The sequence below is a fragment of the Terrapene carolina genome, unplaced genomic scaffold (genome assembly GCF_002925995.2).
Source record: "Terrapene carolina triunguis isolate 2854851 unplaced genomic scaffold, T_m_triunguis-2.0 Scaffold232, whole genome shotgun sequence".
In the NCBI taxonomy this organism is placed as follows: domain Eukaryota; kingdom Metazoa; phylum Chordata; order Testudines; family Emydidae; genus Terrapene; species Terrapene triunguis.
In genome coordinates this window covers 2,330,095-2,353,500 of record NW_020664583.1, presented here as the reverse complement: position 1 = coordinate 2,353,500, position 23,406 = coordinate 2,330,095, and the positions used below count along the sequence as shown (strand labels likewise).

Below are 23,406 nucleotides of genomic sequence, written 5' to 3'. Positions count from 1 at the left end.
TCATTTATCTACAGAACAAGAACCGCATTCGTGGCAGCAGCACAAACGTCTATACATTAACCTGCTAACACGACAACAGTTTTTTTTGCCCAAAGTTTGATGTCTCTGCCAAGACATCCCACATATGTGCTAATTATAATGTGAGGATTTTGCAGTTTGTTGGAGTTATTCTTCCAAATTCAAATGAACTGAGTAACACAATACACATTTGCATACCACTGAAGCTCAATATTTGATTGAAACTATGCATTTGTTCTCACAGGGAAGATAGTCCTCTCAGGCAACCAGAAAATTAAATGTTCTAATTCAACCAAGTTCCTGTTTAAAATGATTTCTTTTAGGATTTGAAATGGGAACTTCATATTTTTCCATGTTAATTTGGACAAGTGGAAGTTGATATACAAACATGAAGATTTTTGAGAACGTGTTTGCATCTATTGTATCCTAAAATTAAGCATTTGGGTACAATGTAACAGCTCAGAATTGTAATTTCTCTCTTCTGCCTCTACCACTCTAAATTGATGGGCTGGATTCTCTTAAGCTGTTTCCATGTAGTATAATAAAACTAATTCTTAAATATATCACTTCCAATCAGAGACTGCCTCTCATGCATCCACAGACCTACCCTGATGTACCACTAATCCACAGTCAGGGTCATGGGCCACTTTCAGTAAAACCTCTTCCACATCTCTGTTCTTCCCAGGAGGGTCCACAAAAGAAGTTATCTTTTGTTGAAGAGTCCTCGGCAAAGCCATTAGCTGCATGAATTGACCTTCTGGACTTTTATCGATCTGAACATTACAAACACAAAAAACAAGGAAAATTGTGAACTCAGTCACATGTAATAAAGATGGTTAACACAAAATCCACACATTTCCAAAGTGAGCACCGATGGTTTTGGCTATCTTTGGTCCCTGCTAAAGCTGTGTTGATCATAAAGCTACAAAGTTGCATATATATGCAGAAAGATAATGCACATACAGAGTCATGGGCAACAGAAGTGAGAGCTCCCACTGCTTGTCCAGAGCATAATCTCAACCACTATCTTGAAAGACAACCTAAGCGCAAGAGTCAATTTTTAATTTTTAGGTAGCCATCCAATTTGCACATGCTATCTTGCTGATAGTGCAAGCAAGTTAAGAACACAATTGCATATATGTATTTTTAATTTACTCAAATTACTCTTAAATAAAATAAATACAGAAAACAAATATAGTCTCAAAGACCATGGAACTGTGCTGAATATTCCATGTGCTGAATATGTTCAAGCATTGAGCAAAATTATTAATGTCATATATAGGAATTCTCACTATTTTACAATTAGTTTTCATTAAAACTGTTTGAAAAATCTCTCTCTCATCTGCATTAAAGTTTGCATCATGTCTGGTTTATGTAACTTGAAGGAAATGTTTTGGTGAACATCCTTTGCTCAACATTTTTCAGTTTTTTTATTTCTGAACTTACTAGTAAGTCTTTTTTTTTTAAAAAAACACCTCTCATCCCAAATAAGAGATTCCATTCTTCAAAGCAACAGTTCACTTAAAATACTTATTCCATTGCAAAGTTCCTCCATGCACTGAACTGAGAGGAGGTAACTGTGATTGGTCTGCAACGTATGGTTTTGACTGCTATATTTCAACAATCTTTACAATGTACACAAGAACGTGCACACTAGGGCTGAGTGAACAGATTGGACAGGAAAACACACCCTAGCGTTGTGATGTATGTCCACAATCATCTGCAACATGGGATGAGGGGTAATTCAAAAGGGCCAGCATTTTCATCTGGTACTTTCTGCTCTGATGATACACTTTCAAGCCAAAGTGTTATTCTTGGTCATCCACTTCCTCCAGGACCTTCTCAGGCTACCTGAATTCCAGGGATGGACATCTGGAGTATGGGATGATGCCAGGACTCAGTTTGGGTTTGGTTCACTGAACTGTGTGGCTAGAACTCAAACTTCTTTGGATTCACTGAAACCTAAACTAATTTGGTTGCAGATAGTAATAACTATATGTTATTTATTGTCCAATTCTTTGTTGCAAACCACCTGTTTTTGGCCATCACACTCCATAATCTGCTGCTTCTGAATGGCAGTCATCAAGCCACTTGTTTTAAGCCGGCCTCCTCCCCCTTGCCAAGACTCCCTCATTCAGCAGCAATACCCAATGAGAGGTTGAACGGCAGCTTACTGTGCATGAGAGCTAAACCTTGTTCTTATAGATTGGTATTTGTGCCAAGTCTGCTAATTGCTGGAAGTAGTTGAGTAACAGAAACATAATAAATGTAAACGAGAAAAAACAGAGAAATTCACACTGGCACATTGTGCGATTCCTGTTCTCTGTTTAAGCAATAAAGCAATTCCACTTGTGGGTTTAAAACGTCCAATGTAAACCATTTACCTCTAGCCTGCCCAGCTGGTGCTTATACACCACTTGAGGGCACTCCTGTAATATGTTACTGTAGAGCTTCTGAAAATGGGGCACATTCGGTTTCACTATGTTTAGCACCTTTGACCTATCTTCTCCAATTATCATTCTGAAATCACCTAAACCAAAGAAAGAAAAATAGTTAACTGACAAAAATCAGAAACAGAGAACACAAAGCCATGGAACCCACAGGGGATTAACATGGCATAGAATTAGATACCAATCATCTGAAGCTGTTTATGCTCTGATTATTCCAAAGCCACATGCACTCCTCAATGAGGATTGTCTTCTAATAATGAAGTACTTTCCAGACACCTGCCAGCTCAAGGAGAATAGCCTAGAGATGGCATCTGGTTCACACCATGCTGTGCTTCCACTAGCCCACTGTGCTGACATTTTTACTTAATTAAAAAAAAATACCACACCACTAAGTCAATCCCATCTCTCTAAGATGGTTGAAACGCCCAAATCCTTAACAAATGAAGTTCTTAGCACTCACATGACAATCTTAACAGACAGCCAAGTGTAAAGTTATACTGAGTAGTGCTGGTGCTTTAGATCCTGAGATAAGCACTTTAAAAATACCAGAGGAAGAGAGCAAATGCTTTGCACAGAAGTCAATGGCAAGTGCATGCTTGTATCTGAGGGCTGAATTTAGACCATAGTCAGCATCACATGACTAGTGTCACATTTCTCTACGAATGAAATGCTTTGTATGCTTTAGATATGCATCCAAAGAAGTGGGTTGTAGCCCACGAAAGCTTATGCTCTAATAAATTTGTTAGTCTCTAAGGTGCCACAAGTACTCCTGTTCTTTTTGCGGATACAGACTAACACGGCTGCTACTCTGAAACATGCTTTGTAACGTACTTCAACACAACACAGGACTGAATATCTGTATTTTAGTATCTGTAATTTACACTTTTACTCATTTCCATCACCCCCCAATTTCCTTTTTCAATACATACTGGATAGTCAATCCATGTAGTTTCTAATCCAATCAATGGGTTTCAATGCATAGCAGACCCACTTGGCCAGCTCTGCAGCTCCTTCCCCCCCTCTTCCTGCTGCTTTTAATCATCACATCCTTCCTGTCTCTTGTCCTCTCCCTCCTCCATTTACAGCAGGATAAAATTTTCTCCTGCTACATCCATGAGGTGCAAAGTTCTGGGCTTCTTTCTTAGCAGGCCCTGCTGCTCCACATGCCCGCTGGCCATGCGTGCCCTCTGACCCTCACACCCCACCCCTCTTGCTCCCACTCCCAGCCCTGCACACTGATTCATCTTTCAGCTACCATTTTTCTCTTCTATCCTCCTCTCAGAAATGAAGACACTAGTAAGTATATCATAGACATGGTAATTTTTCTACCTGTTGCATCATTTCATGCCTTTGTGATCATAACCACTAATATATATATGCTCACCCGCTCTGATCAAACATTTGCCCTGCCCCCTAGTCCCACTGCTCTTTTTCACAGGTAAGACTCTTCTGTTAAGCACTACAAACCACTTCTTAGTTCTTTCTACTGCAAGACTGACATTACTTGTAATCTGGAAGTGCCTAGAGCAGTGGCTCTCAACCTTTCCAGACTACTATACCCCTTTCAGGAATCTGATTTGCCTTGTACACCTCCAAGTTTCACCTAACGTAAAAACTACTTGCTTACAAAATCAGACATAAAAATACAAAAAAAAGTGTCACAGCACACTTACTGAATAATTGCTTACTTTCTATTTTTACTATGCAATTATAAAATACATAAACTGGAATATAAATATCATACTTAAATTTCAGCGTATAGTATATTGAGCAGTATAAACAAGTCATTGTCTGTATGAAATTTTAGTTTGTACTGATTTCACTAGTGTTTTTTATGTAGCGTGTTGTAAAACTAGGTAGATATCTAGATGAGTTCATGTACCCCGTGGAAGACCTCTGTGTACCCTCAGGGGTACACGTACCCTGGTTAAGAACCTCTGGCCTAGAGGGTCCAAACAGGAATAGCCTCATCATACTGCACTCAGTCTCCAAAACAACCATCCAGGAGACAGAGCTCACTCTGATTTGAATTAAAGCACAGCTAATAGTATTATGTGAACAGCAACAAAACCTTGAATCGATTTTTGTTTCCCCACACTTAAGAGCTGAATACTGCAAGGCAGCAATTTAGTTTTATTATTTAGTTTAATGGATACTGTGCTCTCCTTAGCCTGTTCTCCCACAGCCTCCAAAGAAATAGTCCAAGTAAACGACTCTAGCTGAGAGCAAAACAAAGCTCTGTCATGCCAAGCACAGCAGAACTTACAATCACTGTCTGCCCAAGATGCAGTGTGTTTCAGGGGTTTAAAAAGTAACTCCATAAAGCTCATAAACAACTTCATTAGGTAAAGAAATACAAAACATCAGTGTCAAATATACCATGTAAGATACTGGTTGTCTCAAAGGGATTGAGCAGGCGATATATAAAACGAGTTTGATCTACTGGGATTGTGAAAACAGTCAAGTTTTAGTACAATAGCAAGAAAGCAAATGCTGTCCATAAACACCTCATCAACACTCACCTATTTTCTCAAACATCCCAAAATTGGAATGTTACCACTTCAAATTTTATTCAGGCAGTAAAGCCAGTTCCAAATTTTTTTAGTCAAATAACTGATCTCCCACTTTTGTATTAATGGTGTCGTTACTTACGATAGTCAAGAATTATCCTGACCACTTGTGGTCAGTGCAAATCCCACAGCACTTTTCAGAGGAGACTCGGTCAGATGCCAACTGGGGTGATTATGTAACCCACTAGTAAGTGTGCCTAGCTAAAACACCCTTTACCATTTCACTTAGATACGGTATCCTTTTTTTTATTTTGTGATGGTTCAATGCAAAACACTTTTCACCCCAGAGGGTGCTGCATTTCAGTCGTGAGTGAAGTGATTCATATATAACTTGTGGAGTGCTTTGAAGTCTTTTAAATTAAAACTTCTATTATGAATAAACTCTTCTCTATTCCATTCTTCCAAAATATTAGAAGATTGCAAGAGGGAATATAAAATTACATGAGGATGAATTGTCTTAAAAACTGATAACTGCGAACTTGAACAGGATTTCCATAATTAAAATGGCAACTACATTTTTAGAAAAAGCTTTTGATAAAAAATAAGTTGCAGAAGAATTTGATCACAAAACATAATATTTGATGAACAATAAATCTCTTTAGCATCTGCCAGAATACTGACTAGATATACCTTACACAGTGGAGAAGAGCACAAGGTTATTTCCAGGTCTTTGAAATATTAAGAACAAAAGTACGTTGAGGTAGCCCACAGTAACATAAGAACAAGCTCATGCCCTTATTATCTACAGGCACAAACTAAATTCTCAAGTGTGTTTTCAAGGTCTCCTGAAACACAGCAACTATCACTCAGCCTTACCTAAAGGGCATCCCAATATCTCCTTTGGAACTAAACTCTCATGAAGTTACTGGAGCATGAAATATTGTAGGCACAATGCAGTATGGTGGAACCTTGTTCCAGTTGAAATTGATAGCAAAACTCACACTGCATTCAAATGCAGGATCAGACCTTACACAGCCTTCCTTAGCTCAACAAATGTATGATTAGTCACAGCCTCACTGAGCCACTTCTATTCTGGAGTTTACCATATATTAGACTTCCTATTATTTGTAGTATTATTATTATTATTTCTCAAACTATAAAGTATGAAGTCCCATCAAAGACTTTTTTCTCTCAAGAGAAGCTTTAAATACATATACTAACCACAGTAGGAGAGTCCTGCAATCTGCATATAGAGGTCTTCTTCAGAGAAACTTTCTGGCAACATGAGAAAGGCTGCTGTGACTGCACTCTTCAGATTGCTAAGTAGGGCAGCCTGCAGCTTGCCATTTTCATTCTGTGTCAGTATTTTCACCTGAAAAAAATCAAAGTATTTGGGAGCAAGATTTCATCAGGAAAATACCACTGAAGAAAGATCAAGAATTATTACTCAATCCAGTGTGTAAAAATAAACTACATTTATTTAAAATCATTCACATCATTATGATGTAATTAATTAAGCCTAGACAGTGTTCATTTTCTATGTAGATATTTCCTTTTCAGTATTAATAGCCTATAGTTACAAGACAGCAATGAGTGAAAGCTATTAGCTCTCTTGCTTCTACAGAGCTCTTTGCCTTCCCCTCTTTTAGAAACAAATCCTGGGGTTAATCAAATTCTGAGTGAGTGTTAAAAAGACATCGGATGAGGAAACAAGAAGTGACAAAACACCCACTAGACTAATGTGAGAGAGAAGGAAGGAGTGAATGACGTGATAAGAGTGGGGCTCTTTCCCTGGTAACCAGGAAACTCATTCTCCCTTAATCCTTAACAGGCACCCTTGCAGTTTCTTTGGTCATCTACCATATGATGGGTTAGGAAATCCATGAAGTAGAACTTTACACAAATTAGTTCTCCTCTTAGGGCTTGTCTTCACTACTGGGGTAAGTCGACCTAAGTTATGCTACTCCAGCTACGTGAACAACGACAGGAGACACTCTCCGGTCGATTTCCCTTAGTCTTCTTGGAGAGCTGGAGTACCAGGGTCGACCAGAGAGAGCTCTGCCATGGATTTAGCGGGCCTTCACTAGATGGAGTGATCATCAGATAGAGATTAATGGGAGAGTCACACATTCAAGCAGTGTGGAACACGGAAGTCGAGTACATCTATACACCTCTAAGAGAAGTTTGCTCTTCCAAAGCAAAGCAGCATTGTTTCAATTGATTTGACTTAACTATAGACCCTAACACCCGGAACAGAAAATGCATGTATTGGGACATAGGAGGCTGGTTGTTAGCAAGATAAAACAAATCTTAATACAGAACCTTATGTCAACAAAGCTACTTTGGGCTACCGGAGAATAAACTGCTCCTTCAGAAGAAGACTATTCCCTAAAGAATACTTTCTTACTGTGGGTTCTCGTCCTTTGTAAACGCTCCTGTTGTTTCTGTTAGGCAACGCTGAATTGCTTTGCTTATAAGAAACAGATTTTCTAACAAATGTGGGTGCTCCTGCAAAGTTACATGCATATTTGCAATGGGTGACTATGGGTACAAGTCCCACTGAAGTTAATGGGACTGTATGCTCAAGTTACTTATGTGCTTTTGAAAATTCCACCTTGTGTCCACAAAAGCTTGTCATTGGAGCGTACAATTTAGCAGCTAAGCATCTATGTTCTTATTTGCCATAACTCAGGAAAAGTGGAGTTAGTAGATGCGATTGGCACACTGTGCATTTTTGAAAACACAGGCATTATGCTATCCTTTGAACATCTTGCCTCAAATATGGTACAAAGAAATCCAATGCCTCCTCCACCTTAATCATGTTTCTAATGGAACTTCCATATGATTTAAGAGTGAAAAAGAAAGAATGAAAAAGACCAGCCAAAATCAGATTCTGTAAATGAAACTAACAAAGGAATTGTTCAGTTACAATATTTAATGCCTTATATAGTTAGGACGTGGACAAAGAAAGGCCTGACAAACAGATTACTATGGCTGAAACTTCACTTTAAAACAGGGCTGAAATCAGAACGAAGTCCCAATATACTATGGCAAATGTGACAGCATATGATTTTCTTATTTTCCTCTGCATTTGAAGTGTGAAGTAAAATTTAGAAAATTGTTTTGAGGGTAAACTGGTTCACAGAAGTTTAAGACAAATGTTTTTTATTTACCGTGCTTAATACTTTAGAGATATTGGCTTTACAAGCAAGTATTTTAGGGGATTCTTCCTCTCCCACAAACTACTGTATTTTTTCCTAGCATTAAAATTGACCTGAAAAGACAATGATGAAGTGTTAGACTACACTGGAAGAGTTGCTGGTGAGCCTAAAATGAAGCTGAAAACATTTAAAACCACAGAAGAAATTTTCTGAACACCTGCAAACTTATTCAAATGTGATCCACCAAACAACAACATGGGCTAGTCAAGGTGATAAATTAACTTATTGGCAATGCCCTAATGTTATCAATTTTGATCAAGCACTATGAAAACTCATACTGACCAACTCAGAAATGTATACTTTGCTCATCAACACATGGAACTTCAAAATCTTTAAAAATGGATTGGAATATTGGCCTGGGCTGTGCAAAGAGATCTCTCTCTCTCTCTCTCACACACACCTTTCTTAAGTAATGGGCAGAAAATGAGATTGATTCACATGAGCATCTCATATATAAGTTTCAAGACAAAGTTAAAGAATTTCAGGTGACCTAGTCTGAATATTTCATGTGAAGAAAAGCAGATACATCGAGAGATTAATTCAGGGTAATCTGCTGGCAGGCAGCGAGACAGTTTGTTTACATTGACCGTCCACAGGCGTGGCCGCAGTTCCCAGCCAATGGGAGCTGCGGGAAGTGGCACAGGCCGCAGGTTGCCCACCACTGGTCTAGGGCTCCTAGGTTCCACAGTATACAAATACATGTTAGGTTATCCTTTCACCTTCCAGGATCTTAGGGGGCTGAAAATTAGGTCTATTGCACAAAAGACCATGTTAACAAACCATCAAGGTTGCAAAGTCAAGTGCTCAAAAGTGAGAAAATGCAAAATTAAGGTTGAGTGTGCAACCTGAAATTTGGCTCCCTTCCATGTATGCCATGATGTGCATATTATTTTTTCCACAAGACCCCTGCCTCATTCATTGCCCAGAATGGACAGTGCTCACTTAATAAGTAGCTATTCAATGTTTTGTTTTCTCCTCATTCAGTGGATGGCCCTAGGCATTATTTATTCTTCTTATGTAATGTCTCCATCACTGGAGTTGTGCAACCATGGCAGCTCATTCTGTATGATCCTCTGCCAATCTCTTTGTGGATGAATAGTCCTTTCGATACACACCACCCACGATATCACATTGTCCATCCAAGGTCTTTTTCTGCCTCGGGTTCTGCCATCAACCTGCCTTTCCAGTGCCTGTAGACATATATCGCCCACTAAACCCCTTAAAATGTGCCCTACAAATTATATCTTTTTCATAAGATCCAGTGTTTGTTGAGTTCCAGATATCCCAATACTTTTTTGTTTTTTTCAGTCTATCCATAATATTTTTAGAACTCTTCTACACCACCATAATTTGAAGAATTGTAGTTCCTGTATTATCTATTGTTTCAGTGTCTGTGTTTCACAGTCATGGTTTACCATACACCAAATATAAGTTTTTTAGGATCAGAATTTAGTCTTCAGATTTATGTTCCTTTTGCTCTTGCTATTCTGGTGCTGACTTCGGTATCTGAACTTCCATCTTCTGTAATGATGCATCCTAAGCAGCAATAATTTCTCACCTGCTGTACGGTTTGTGCACTGTTCACTGGAATCTTACATTTTCCCAGGATCGTTGCACATTACCACAGCTTTTGTCTTGTCCACGTTTAACTCTACACCATATTCTTTGCCTCATCAGACCTTCTTCAGAATCAGCCAACAGCACTGTCTCATCTGAATAGTGAATGTTATTCACTAATTTTCCATACACCTTAATACCTTCTTCTGTGTCTTCAATTAATTGAACACTCAGTATAAATGTTGAATAAAGCTGGTGACATTACACAATCTTGTCTCATTCCTCTTTTGAGGTCTAATAAAGATCCTCAACCACAGATTAATCAAGTAAACCTGCTAATAATGGATGAAGAAGTCATGGCAGCAACAAAGAGCCTTCCAAATAGAAAAGGACAAGGTTGTAATGGAATAGCAGCTGAATTGTTAAAAAGCATAGAGGATGAAGGCTTGAAAGCACTGTCAGAGGTAATGAAGACTATATGTTTGAGACAAGTGAATTGCCAGAAGACTTTACAACCTCACTGTGTAGCCTAATTCTCAAAAAAAAACAATGCTAAGGATTGTAAAGAATACAGAATTATCAGCCTAATATCACATGCCTCTAAGTTACTTTTGCAAGCTGTTCAAGACCTAATGCAAGGAAAGACTAATAAGGAAATAAGCAAAAAGAAAAAAAAACCCAGCTTCAAACAGAAAGGGCATGATAAACACCATTATGAACATGAAGCTAATATTAGATAGATCAGCTGTTTCTGTAGAAATGCATGCTGCTTTGATTGTTAAATCTGTGAGTTGTGTTTGCTTGTTACTGTAGGTTTTCTCTATATATACACACAATGACATTGCAATATATATAAACACATAACATGAAAATGCCCAATGTCAGAATGATACTTAATGAAGCTTTTTTCCCGCCACTCATCTCTCAGAAAATTCACTGAAATGCCACTTGTTCTAAGTAACGTTATCTAGTTAGGTAGTACTGGAAATTTTTTTTAAAAAAAATCTAGTATAATTACTTAAAGAAAACAAGCCAGTTATGAAGAAGCTAGTATTGTGTTTATCTGTTTCTTCAACATACGGCTAAATGGGAACTTGGCTAAACAACACTATATGTTGTGTTCAGAGTGAAAAGCCAATGAAGTCTTGAGATACAGCCAAAGAGGCCTGGGAAAGAGAGTCAGCATTTCTAAATAGCCATTTGTACCTTATTGGAGATGTCCTTATTTGAACTTAATGGATATCATTAACACTACAGTAAGAACATTCAGTTGAGGCAACTTCTTATTTGTAAGAAAAAATACTTGTAGCAAGAGTCAAGCCAAAAAAGGTTCAAACCACAGCAAATGCTTCTGAACACAGATATGAAAAGGTTGGGTAGCTCTGAATCAGTACAGGCAACATCCTTACAGCACAACACTAGAAACATGTTATTCTTTTGTAAAATTTCTCCCGTCTACGAGAGAGGGGATGGGGAAGTCCATAAAAATAGTTTAAGTCAAGATTAATATGCCACAAGCCATGTGTCCAGAGAACTTGCTTTTGACATGCTACTTTGCATCCAATGCTGATCTTGTAATGTAAACACTCCAGGTTACTGTATCACCAACAAATTTAGAAGTCAAAAGAGCATCCTTATTATACAGGTTTACAGATAAAACAAAATTTCACTACAGTTGTTTTTAAAAGTTTGTATCAAAAGATCAACAGCAGAAGTGAAACTGTAACCAATAAGAACAACCTAAAATGTGAAGCCTACAAAGAGTCTGAACAAAGGTTTTTGTTCGGAACTTCTCTAAGTAACATTGCATAAAAATTCCTCGTTCCTATTAAGTAGCACATAACCTTGCAGATTTTAGTTCTGGACCTGGACGGGTATGGAAAGCAAAGATGGTTTGAGGCTTCAATGAGTATAGCTCAAACTTGAGCAAAAGAGCAAATCCTGCAGTCCTTACTCAGCCAGAACTCCCAATAGCTTAATGGGAAGGACTCACACCAATAATTTCTTCCACCTATCAAGCACATATGCTTGAAAGGCTATTTCTCATGGAAGGGCCTAAACATCAAGTGTCTAGCGCCATTGTGATGATTGGTGGGGGAGGTACAAATTTATCCTAATTGCAAGTTCAGCTGTAAAAAAGTGAAAGTTCCAAAATGTCACAATAGCCTATACACAACAAATGGTGATGGGAGAAGGTACGAAAGGGAGACAAAAAGACTGAATTAGTTCAAAAAGGCCTACTGATATAACTCAAGGACGGTGTTAACATCATGCCTGGTAAACAAGAGAAGTATGGGACTGGAAATCAGTGAATCAAAATTAATGTGTCAAAAATTAGGCCTAATTGGTGTATAAAATAATGAGGGGATGGGCTATTCCACCCATCACTCCCATTTGGGGTCCTCAAAAAGAGACTGGGGGGGGGGAAGAAAGCTGGCTACCACAATGATGGCTGACTGAAAGAAGGGGAAGGAATGACCTTCATTATCATGACTGCCACCCCCACCATCTCCTAGGACCCAGTGTGACAATATTGTGCCTTCGTCATCCTGATCCTAAGACATGTCCTGAGCAGACCGGGCCAAGAAAGGACCCAGTTGACCAGCTCTACTGGCTCCATCTAAATCCCAACCACCACCCAGGATGTGAGGCTGTCACAATCCCTACACCACATATGTTTTTTCCTTCCCCACTTTAATTTTCTCTTTTTCCTTATTTCTCTCTTCTGCCTTCTGTTTAATAAGAGTCTGGCTAAGCCAGTCAAGACTGTATATTTTGCAACACTGCTGTACACCTGTGACAAAAAGGAGGCAGCTAAAAGGAATGCCCTAAACAGCATAATGCTGGTGCAAGTTTGCCAGGTCACAGAGTGGCTGATAAGACCATGTACTGTGCCACTGTTTTTCCAGCAGTGATGCAGCAAATGAGAGTCAACACCAGAGACAGAGGCTGCATTTTTCATCTTTGCTGTTCTTTTCTCCCCCCTCGTGTGCATGTCTTTTGTCTTCCAGAAAATACTATAATGGCAGCAGTAACAACAGCTCTAACCCATCTCAACTACCTTCTTCTCTTTTCCCCAAAAATAACAGTTAATACTATTTTTAATATTACCTAAAAGACTGTCAAAAAACGGGGGTTTCTTTCCAAAAACTCTCTTCTGCTAAAGGAAAAGGGAACAAGAGAGGTTGTTAAAATGAAAGGCTTACTTAATATTTTATATTTCAAATATTTGAACAGTTTTTCTTTCTTTATCTTCAATAAAAAAATTTAAAAGGATATTTAATGTTGTTTGCGCCATGGTACTAAGCAGGCTGAGGTGACTGTATACCAAACCCCGAACCTTCTTTTAAACTGCTTAATGTTGGACAGTGACAGGGTCATGCTAACACCTTTGACTCTTCGGTATCTACATTCCATCTAAATTAATACAACTCCGCCTTCCATTATGAGCGTACATCTCCCACTGAAGTCAAGAGGGGATGCAGAAAGTGAGGCTTGCACATGATAGAAAGGCAGCATATCTCAAAAGCAGTAGCAAAAATAAATCAAAATGAAAAAAAAATTTTTTATTTTTTTTGATACTTGAAGTTACTTGGAAATTCAGAGATCTCCTTTCAGATGTTTTTTTCAATGTACTACGTGTCTGGAGATTCAGACTATGCTTAAGTATATATTCCAGCATATTACATGGAAGACTCCTTACCTCACTCAGTAATTTAAGCAAAAAGGAGAGGAAGAATTCAGCAATTGAGCTGAAATATTCCCCTTTTAATTGCTACCTTAAAACTGATTTTTTGTATTAATATTATAATCAGCTCCCTATATTAGAAGTTTTCTCCCATTTAACTTATATCTGCTGCCATCTAGAGGTCTGAAAGAACATTTGAAGCATACAGTCATTTAAAAGTTTCAGAGTGGTAGCCATGTTAAGTCTGTATCAGCACAAACAACGAGGAGTCCTTGTGGCACCTTAGAGACTAACCAATTTATTTGGGCATAAGCTTTTGTGGGCCCATGAAAGCTTATGCCCAAATAAATTGGTTAGTCTCTAAGGTGCCACAAGGACTCCTCATTTAAAAGTGTGCATCAAACTTTTCGTGACACGGACCTGAAGACAGACTATCCAAGCATCTCTGATGCATCAGTTTGTATCACTGAACGAAGGTATTATAAGACGACAATGAACTAGATAATACCTGTACAAGAAAGCAGCTTTCATCCTGAAAGATATCAAAGTGCTTAACATTTTTTGAACTAAACTAATAATTTCAGCTACTCCTGAAATGGATCAGTCCCTGAGTAGGAATGTGGCACCTTTTTAACAGCACACAATCCTACATAACAGTTCAGATTAGGAATACCGTATCGATATAAATAGAATTCAGTTACTCAAAATGTAATCTGGTCAAGAGACTCGGGTTAATATCCCTAGTTTTAGATGAAATGATATGGGACACTGAATACTCTCTTTTACTCCCTATGAAAAGACTGAACTTCTAATGGAACTGGTTCCTTGCAGGAACATTTGCTCAGTACTGGCTCAAAGAGCCTGACTAACTGAAATCATCTACTTTCTGCCTCATTTGATCATCTTCCATCTCTGTAGTTTCCTGTGTTTCAAAGACACAAGCCACCTGAACAGAATAAGATACTTACCGGCTTTTGCAGACGTCCGGCAACATAGAGAGTTTTCCAGTGAAACAGATCTTCAATCAGGGCATCGGTGCCAATTACGCCATATTTTATCATCTGAAAAAACAAAACAGAGGGTCTCACACAATTGTTTGTTACACACTGGCTGCATTAGGTAAAAATGTCTGGTAAAAAAAGTCTAATTCATAGAAATGTAAATCTCTTAAGAAAAATGTAAACACAAATATTAACGGTTTACTGGTTAGAGAACTAAACGAAAATATCACACTAAGAGTTGCCAACCCTACAGGACTGTCCTGGAGTTTCCAGGAATTAAAGATTAATCTTTAATTAATGATTGTCATGTGATGAAACCTTCAGGAACACATTCAACCAGAGTTGGCAACCCTTATAGAACTCTACCTTCCAAGGCATCTAAAATGTATGAAGTTTTCTTTCCAGTGGATCCTAACAACAACACAAAAAGACCCTTTACTGACACTCCAGACAATGCACTGAATGGGCATGGACATCACACTACTTTCACTCAGATGGTCTCTTCAAATCATGGTTGAGATACATTGCTCAGTCATACTTAAAAACATGCTATTTATTCTGTGATTCTGCAAATAACTCACTTGACTCTTTCATTACATTTATGTACAGTACCTAGCACAACAAGACCCTAATCCCTGAAGGTGTCTAGTTGCTACTGCAATGCAAATAAATGGATTATTACAAAAGTGCCTTTTATTTCAGCAGCAATTCCTCTGATAATAATCAAAATCCTCTAATAAGAATTCAATCCAACTGATTTATTTTAAGTCTTGCATTTATGCTTTCATTTTTACCCAACTGCTTTTTCCTTAGGACAATACTTAGGGAAGGAAAGACAGCCATGTGGTTACAATATAAGACCGGGAGCCAGGAAACATGAGCTCCGCGCCCACCTTTGTAATACGAGAATGATGTTCACTTCAGAGGAGGACTCAATTTACTAGTGTTTCTAAAGAACTCAGATTCTTCAATGGAAGCTGCTATTCAAGTATTAGCAGCAAGAAATTAAACCAATCAAGTTCCATTTATTGCTGTATGCATCTGCAATTTAGGGTTCCCATACACTGGTCGTGTGATTTATTCGTTTTGAAGGATTCTACCAAATGCAAGGTATTTCCTATTGTTAAAATGGGTAACTCAGCTGAAACTGGCACTCTCTCAAATCTACCAAATATTAAGTGAGGCTGTTACACATAAATACAGACATTTGCATATTCCAGAAACAAACACTTCATTAAAAAAAAAACAATCATTAAGATTGCCAAGTGACAACACTGACATTTCAATACCTGCCACATTTATACAACCCAAGCAAGGAAATAAATGTTAAGATACATAGGCACTGTAAGCTTTACTATGACCAAGGCAATGGCATAACTAGGGACAGAGTTCCACTACCCCACAAGGAGCACCTGGAAGGATGGTGATGCATCATCCCCCTGGGCTTGGTGTAAGCTGCACTATTCATGCTAAGCCTGCTGGATGGGAGGTATAATGCAGGGAGGAAAATCTGCTTCCTTGCCACAACACTGAAGATGTGATTTTACCAGGCAGCGAAAAGGACTCAAAGTAAGATCAAACACCTGCAAACATGTGACAAGAACTAATTTTGATAATGATCTCTAAAGGCCCTTAACTCATTTTAAACAAAGTTTTCAGTAAACATTTCAGTTGCAGGGGCACCTAGAACTGTGAAAGCCTGGTGATTTATCCTTTTCACAGTTAAAAGAGGAAATCAAAATGAGACTTCTATTGGGATTTGATGCTATCTTAACACAGCACAAACTGGCAGAACCAAGACTGGATATGCTGGTTCTTCAGCTCAAGACTACAGGCCTCTGCTGCTTAAACTCATAGGGGTATTTCTAGCTGGCAGCAAACCAATGTTCTTAATTACAAATAGTCAATAAAAAGCAACCCTCTCACACAGACATAAAATTTAGACTGGAAACAAAGTGCAAATTTTTAACAATGAGGGTAATTGACCATTGGAACAATTTACCAAGGGTTGTGGTGAATTCTCCATCACTGGCAATTTTTAAATCAATAATGCATGTTTTTCTAAAAGACATGCTCTAACACAAACAGGAATTAATTCAGGAAAGTCCTGTGGCCTGCATTATACAGGAGGTCAGACTAGATTATGACAGTGGCCCCTTCTGTCTTTATAATCTAAGAATAAAACCTCTTGTTTACCCCCCAACAAATTTTATGAAGATTCCCATCAGTGCTAACCCCAGTTCGATTGCTTTGATGGATGTCTCATAGTGAGACTTTGGGGGCTTCAGAGGTTTATGCCAACTTTTCAATTAAAGCTGCTTCTCCCATCGTAATATAAATAATGTTGGAATAAAAGAACAGGATGTAAAGGTTGCCATCTTCTAATATGCTGAATTACTTTGTTCAAGTTTTCAAAAGGTTTTAATCTATTTTATTTCTCAGTGCTTTGCATGTTTTCATACAGAAGCTAGATGATGCCTATCTAGCATAACCGACTGCTACACATCCAAAAGTTGCTATCATTCTTATTCTTCACTTCCTACACAAGGTACTATAAGACTTCCTAAAATCTTGCTAAAGCAGGCAGTAGACTGGCTTTTCTAGAATGAGCTAGGGAAGGGCCTCTGTTGAACTCATTAATTCTGAAAGTGCAAGAAGTGGATTCCAAGCCTCAAAGGAATTTACCATCATTCCAAGGTACCAGATACAGAAGTTCAGGGGAAGGGAAATAGATAAAAATAAGTAACATATCACTACTCAATTTTTATTAAGTTGGGCTCTGAACGCTGAGGCTGGTACAATAATTCCAAAAGAAGGCTTAGGCTAAACATCCCACAACGCATGGGGTGCAGTTTGATTTCTACCATCATCCATCAACATTAAACCTCTTCAACAAATTGGCGATGACATATACACCGAGAAGGGAGGGAGCGGAAGGCACCTTAATGAGAGCAGACAACCCCACTGAAAAAGAAAACACTAGCAGATAGCAGGGAGAGTGAGCAATATATAGGAAGACAGAAGAGTTAATATGGAGCCCCTTACTTTTTCAAAGCACTGTCAAACATTAACCAATTAATCTGCACAACATCCTTGTGACTGTCCCCATTTTACAGATAAGGAAACTGAGGTACCAGAATAAGTATCTTACTGAAGGTTACCATCTCCTATAGGTTGGGCAAGCAGTGGAAGCAAGCAAGAACATTAGATAAAATAAGTTATGACAGGACTGGACTGTCTACCAGAGAAGCTTTATATTCAAACTTCTCAGTTCACACTCTCCCCATGGAACCTACTGGTAGCAGCATTACCTAGAATGGGAAAATCCATTAGAACTCTAAAAGCAAACAGAAATTGACTGAAGGCCTTTTCTTCAAAAATCACCAATCATTTCTAGACCAAGTGGACTGAGAAGATAGACAATATGCTGTTAACCTGTCCTTTCTAGAATCAAAATTAAAACAAATTAACTCTAGGATCAATAACACTGAAGCAAAACTAAATTATATTCAAAATAAACCTAGCTCAGATGCACTTGACCCTCAAGAAAACTGAGTGATAAATTACAGAATAGTAAATTATAAAAATTAGTGCCAATAAAATGGTGACTCAAATTGCTGCAAAACAATTATGTCAATACTTAATTCTCTTGTAGCTATATTGTTTTGTTGATGACGGCTATATTCTTGTGACATGGCAATATTCTGATCCCAATATGTTTTCAAGTTTTTTAAGTAACTAGAACAGTTTCAAATGTCAATGTACTCTCAGTTCAAAAGCATGTTCATAAAAGTTCTATCAACAGATAGAACAGTACAGCAACTCCTCACTTAATGTCCTCCCTCTTAACGTTGTTCCGAAGTTACATCGCTGTTCCATTAGGGAACATACTCGTTTAAAGTTGTGCAATGCTCCCTTATAACATTGTTTGGCTGACTTTACAAGGGAGCATTGCACAAGTTCCTCTTCTCCGCCTCTTCCCCCTCCCAGCGCTTCCCCCGCTGCCAAACAGCTGTTTGGCAGTGCTTAGGACTTTCTGGGAGGGAGAGAGGGAGCGAGCAGGGAAGCTGCCCCCCCCACCCCAGCAAGCAGGGCCACCCGGAACACAGGGGCTTTAGGGGCGGCAGGGCCCTGGGCTAAGGGGGCCCCGGCCTGCAGCTCTAAAGCCCCTTTCAGAATCCACCCCTGCGAGCACGGGCCAGAGGACTCAGGAGGAGCAGGGGCAGCCGCACAGCCAGCGGCCGGAGACAAGCGGCGCTTTCCCCTTCAAAGCCGGCCGGAGAGATGTGGCGCTTTGAAGGGGAACGTGCCGCTTCTCTCCGGCCACTGGCTGCACGGCTGTCCCTGCTCCTCCTGAGTCCTCTGGTCCATGCTCTAAAGGGGTTTTAGAGCTGCAGGCCAGGACCCCGGGGCCCTCTTAGCCCAGGGGCCCCCTTAGCCCAGGGGCCCCTAAAACCCATTTTGGGTGGCCCTGCCTGCCGGGGGTGGGGTGGGGGAGGGAGGGACGACACAGCTCCAAGAATCGCGGCTCCCAGAATTGCGGCCATGGGGGCGGTGCCGCGCTGCGCAGAGCCACCTGCACCAAACAGGAGCTGCTCCAGGTAAGTGCTCTGCACCTCCTGCCTGCCCCAGCCCTGAGCCTCCTCCCACACCCTAACTCCCTCCCAGACCCCGCACTCCACCCTGAGCGCCCTCCCACACCCTAACTCCCTCCCAGACCCTGTACCCCCAGCCCTGAACCCCAGGGGTAAGCCAGGGGCACCTCCCTAACACAGTACAGTACAGTACAGTACTGTGCAGTATATAATGCCTTTTGTCTGCCCCCAAAAAATTTCCTTGGAACCTAACCCCCCGCATTTATATTAAATCTTATGGGAAAATTGGATTTGTTTAACATCATTTCACTTAAAAGTTGCATTTTTCAGGAACATAACTACAACGTTAAGTGAGGAGTTACTGTACTGATCTTAGTACTAAGTGATTAGAAGAGTTATACACTTAATTGGCAACATTTTGTACAAAGTGGCAAAGCAGTATGAAAACCCCTTGGTATTTGACAGTGACCTTAATGATGATGAACTCTTTCAGTACTCATGTAAATGTAATGGACAGTTCCAATGGAATTTCATAGTATTAAAGAATTTCATAGTAGTCAGTATTAATTAATGCCTACTTACCATGAAGTAACATCACAAAATGAAGCTTTCACAGTAAAAGAGGTTATACACCAAGATTTAAAGTATTTCATTAAAAACTCTACCACCCAATTCTGCATGAATTGAGTTCATGCAATCCTAATCTACCAGAGAAGGCAATTCCAGCTGCTTCTCATAACAGTTTTTTCAAATTCAATTATTGCTTGAATATTTTAATTCAACTATACATGGTCTGACTGTGTTTTATGTAAGAGTATCCTGCATGTATGTTTTAAAGAGCTAACTCAATACAGAACAGATTAATTTTACAATTCTCCTCCATTGCCCCATTAAGCCTAGAAAACCACGATGAAGAATGAAGCTCACATTTTGGTCAATGTCTTTTTTTAATTATATGACATTATTTAATGGAAAAGCTCTATAGAGGTTAATAGAGAAAGGGTGAATTCCATAGGGTTCCAAAGAAACTACACCAAAAACCTAAAGTTTAACAGGAAATTGTGATGGGATCCCTACCTCTGCATGATAGATTTGTATAAGGATTTTATAGAATGGTTATTATTTTCTACTAAGTGCCATAAGTTTTGAAAAAACTTGACTAGTGCACACACTGGAAGGCATGATTTTTGAGATAGATCAGAGTGCATGGCAGAATGTCACAGCAGAACAGGAACTATGTTCTGCAACTTTGGGAGGCTTAAAACAGAACAATAACAATGATAATTTTCGGACCAAGTTATGTGCAGAATACTTCCCACCAATTTTTGCTATTTGGGGTACTCAATATATAATCCTATAAGAGTTGGGGGTCAATTTCAATAGTTAGAAGGATTCACTCTGAAGAGTTTGTTTCCTGTCAATCATAAGTTAAAGTAAAGCTGCCTAAATAATGTAACAGACAGCAGATTTCTGTACATCCCAGGATTTCAACGATTACTAACAGGGTTAACTCCAGAACCATTCTTAACAGACCATGCATGAACAGAATGGAGACCGTCCAAAAGCTGTCATCATCACACAAATTGAAGGGAAAAGCAAGAGTGATGGGTAGAAGTCATAACAGAAGTCTTTATAGCAAAGACGCTGCTCCTGCTCCCCTCAAAGTCAAGTTAAAAAAAACTTTACTTCAAGAGGACCAAGACCGGGCCCATAATTCATACCTCCAAGTGACGTACACACATGAAATACATTAAAGAGGGCCTCTCTTTCCACCTCCAAATCAGTGAGGTGGGTTTTTTGGTGAATGACTAGTCACTTATACCATGCTCACCCTGGTACCCCAAGCCTGAAATTCCTTAGCAAAGTAGTTTTTCCTGTGTTCTTCATTCCATTTCCTGCTTTTAGTGAAGAGATGGAATTTGATTTTCTTGTCATTACCACAAGCTGAGAACAACTTGAAACAGCACTGAGGAGGTGGAAAGGCACAAACACACACACACACACACACACACACACACACACTACCTGTTTAGACACAGATGTTGGAGTATGACTAGACAGAATAAATACTACACTACCAGCACATGATTTATTAATTACACCCAGTGTTAATATGAGAGGGAATCAGAGGTTAAATAAGACAGATGTCAATTACGTCATGTCCCATATTTGAATGGACATCAAAATACAAACAATCCACTCTGCTCTGTGAACTGGCCAATCTCTGAATCTAGATCTCAGTTTTCCCATTTGTAAAATGGTGACAATACTTGCCTCCTTCCCACATTGAAGGCTGTAATGTGTTTAGAATTATTGTTGAGAAAAAGAATATAAGTTCAGCTATTATTGTGAAAGTGCTTTACTTTAACTGCTGAGTGTAATTGTTGCTTTTATTGAGCACAATGTCGTCTCCTGTATTGCTTTCCAGGATTTAACACATTACTTCGTAAAACAGCTTGAGACATTGAATATTAAAGATGCTATGTAGAACTGAAGCTTTTATTTAAGTGCTTAAGTATCAGTCAAGGATCAGCTACTATCTGTAACATAAATGCAAACTGCCATTTGTATTTCCTGAACAGATTCTACCCTAGGCTAGTAATTCCAATATTCTAGATGTAAACATTTGATCTATACAAATTACTCACAACCTATTGTACTTACCCTACCATTACATTGCACTAAAGTATTGTAGTAAATCCCTGCTCCACAGCTCTGTATATTACTGATTTGCTTTGGCCCAAAAAGTTTTAGGAAGGAATAATGTCTCCTATTCTTTAACAGGTTCATCATATGCCAAGTCACAGAATCATCTACAGCAAACACGAAGTCCAGCATATTGTGCTACAAGATAAACAGAAAAAAAGACACTGTTACATATAGTTTAGGAAACAAGCAATATTCACTCTATAAGATTCTACTGATCTTCACATAATGCCCAGCGATGATAATAGGAGACATCAACACACAGCCAGGACCTAACCAACCCATAACTGATTTTTTTAAAAAGCAAATTAATTCATGTCCAACACATTTCTATATAAGACACATTTTTGCATGAGAATCTAATATAATTTTTTTCATTTGGAGTTCTCAATGCTTGGAAAATTATGCACAAACCCCAACTCTCAGTAGACTTTTTTTTTTTTTTAAAGACCTGATATAGTGAGAAATTCAAACTTTATCTGTAATCAGTTGTTTCTGACAACAAAAGATTTGTGATGAAATAACAGTTTGAACTGAACTCCAAACCTAAGAGACTTGTTATCTAAACACAACATAGACTAGCTAGTTCAGAACAGTTTTAGTTATTATATAACTAGTTATTATATGTAAAATTTTGAGATATGCTGAAAGTTCTTGAGGAATGACTCTCTGCATGCTTTGCCATCTCTGGACTGGTCTGAGGTGCTCAGCTAATCAGTGATTGAACAGAGTTGGTACAGAGTTGAACAGACTGTTGTTAAATCTTCCAAGTTATTCTCCCTTCCTCATGTTTGTGGAGAACAATACTAAAAATGTAAAATTCTTATTTTTCTTCCTTTGCATCTTGTGGTGAGGAACAAGAAGAGGGAGACATTTGGATTGATCTAGTTTGCTTGAAAAATAAAACCCAGTGAAAAGGCAAGCTATGCCCATGCATGAAATCATGCAGTTTCGCCAATTTAAAAGAAAATAAAAGCTTCTGGCAGTCAGATATTTAAAGTCGCCCCGAGCATGGGACTGTGTCCCTGACGATGTTCGCTAACCCACTGAAGGGCCTAACCTCTATGAATTTATCCAGTTTTTTTAAACACAGTTTTACTTTTGGCCATCACAACATCCCCATGGCAACGAGTTCCACAAGTTAGTTGTTCACTGTGTAAAAAAGTACTTCCTCTTGTTTGTATTAAACCTGCTGCCTATTAATTTCATTGTGTGACCCATGATTTTTGTATTGTAGGGAAAGGGTAAATAATACTTCTCGATTCACTTTTTCCACACTTTTCAGCTCGGAAAAAGAGATGACTAAGGGAACTACCTCTCTGGGTGCATTCCAGGGGATACAAATCTGTTAAGGGCAATGCCCCTGCCTGGCCCCTAGGTGTGCACGGTTGGGCGGGGGAGGGGTTAACAACCCACAGCCAGGCAATACCCCCCCCCCCCCCCCCCGCCCCGGTGCACTCTGGAGGTGATAACCCATAGCCGGGCAATGTCCCCCTCACCCCCCGTACACTGGGGGGGGGATGACAACCCATCGCCAGGCAATGCCCCCTCTACCCCCCGGGTGCACTGTGAGGGTGACGAGCCGGACAATTTTGCCTCCTTCCTCCCTGGGAGGGGGTGATAACCCGTAGCCAGGCAATGCCCCTCCCGGTGCACTGGG

General features: G+C 39.3%; 1 protein-coding gene across 2 annotated transcripts in view; it reads right to left on the bottom strand.

The window, feature by feature from the left end:
* Nucleotides 1–23,406, bottom strand: part of TAMM41 (TAM41 mitochondrial translocator assembly and maintenance homolog) — a 41,566-nt gene that overhangs the window by 17,764 nt on the left and 396 nt on the right. For both annotated transcript variants that reach the window (XM_024211973.3, XM_024211974.3), the window contains exons 2-6: nucleotides 21,705–21,884; nucleotides 14,413–14,505; nucleotides 6,200–6,350; nucleotides 2,403–2,548; nucleotides 626–791 (exon numbers count right to left, since the gene is read on the bottom strand). In XM_024211973.3, the coding sequence (XP_024067741.1) occupies nucleotides 626–791; nucleotides 2,403–2,548; nucleotides 6,200–6,350; nucleotides 14,413–14,505; nucleotides 21,705–21,884 (736 nt within the window). The remainder of the gene's footprint in view (nucleotides 1–625; nucleotides 792–2,402; nucleotides 2,549–6,199; nucleotides 6,351–14,412; nucleotides 14,506–21,704; nucleotides 21,885–23,406) is intronic.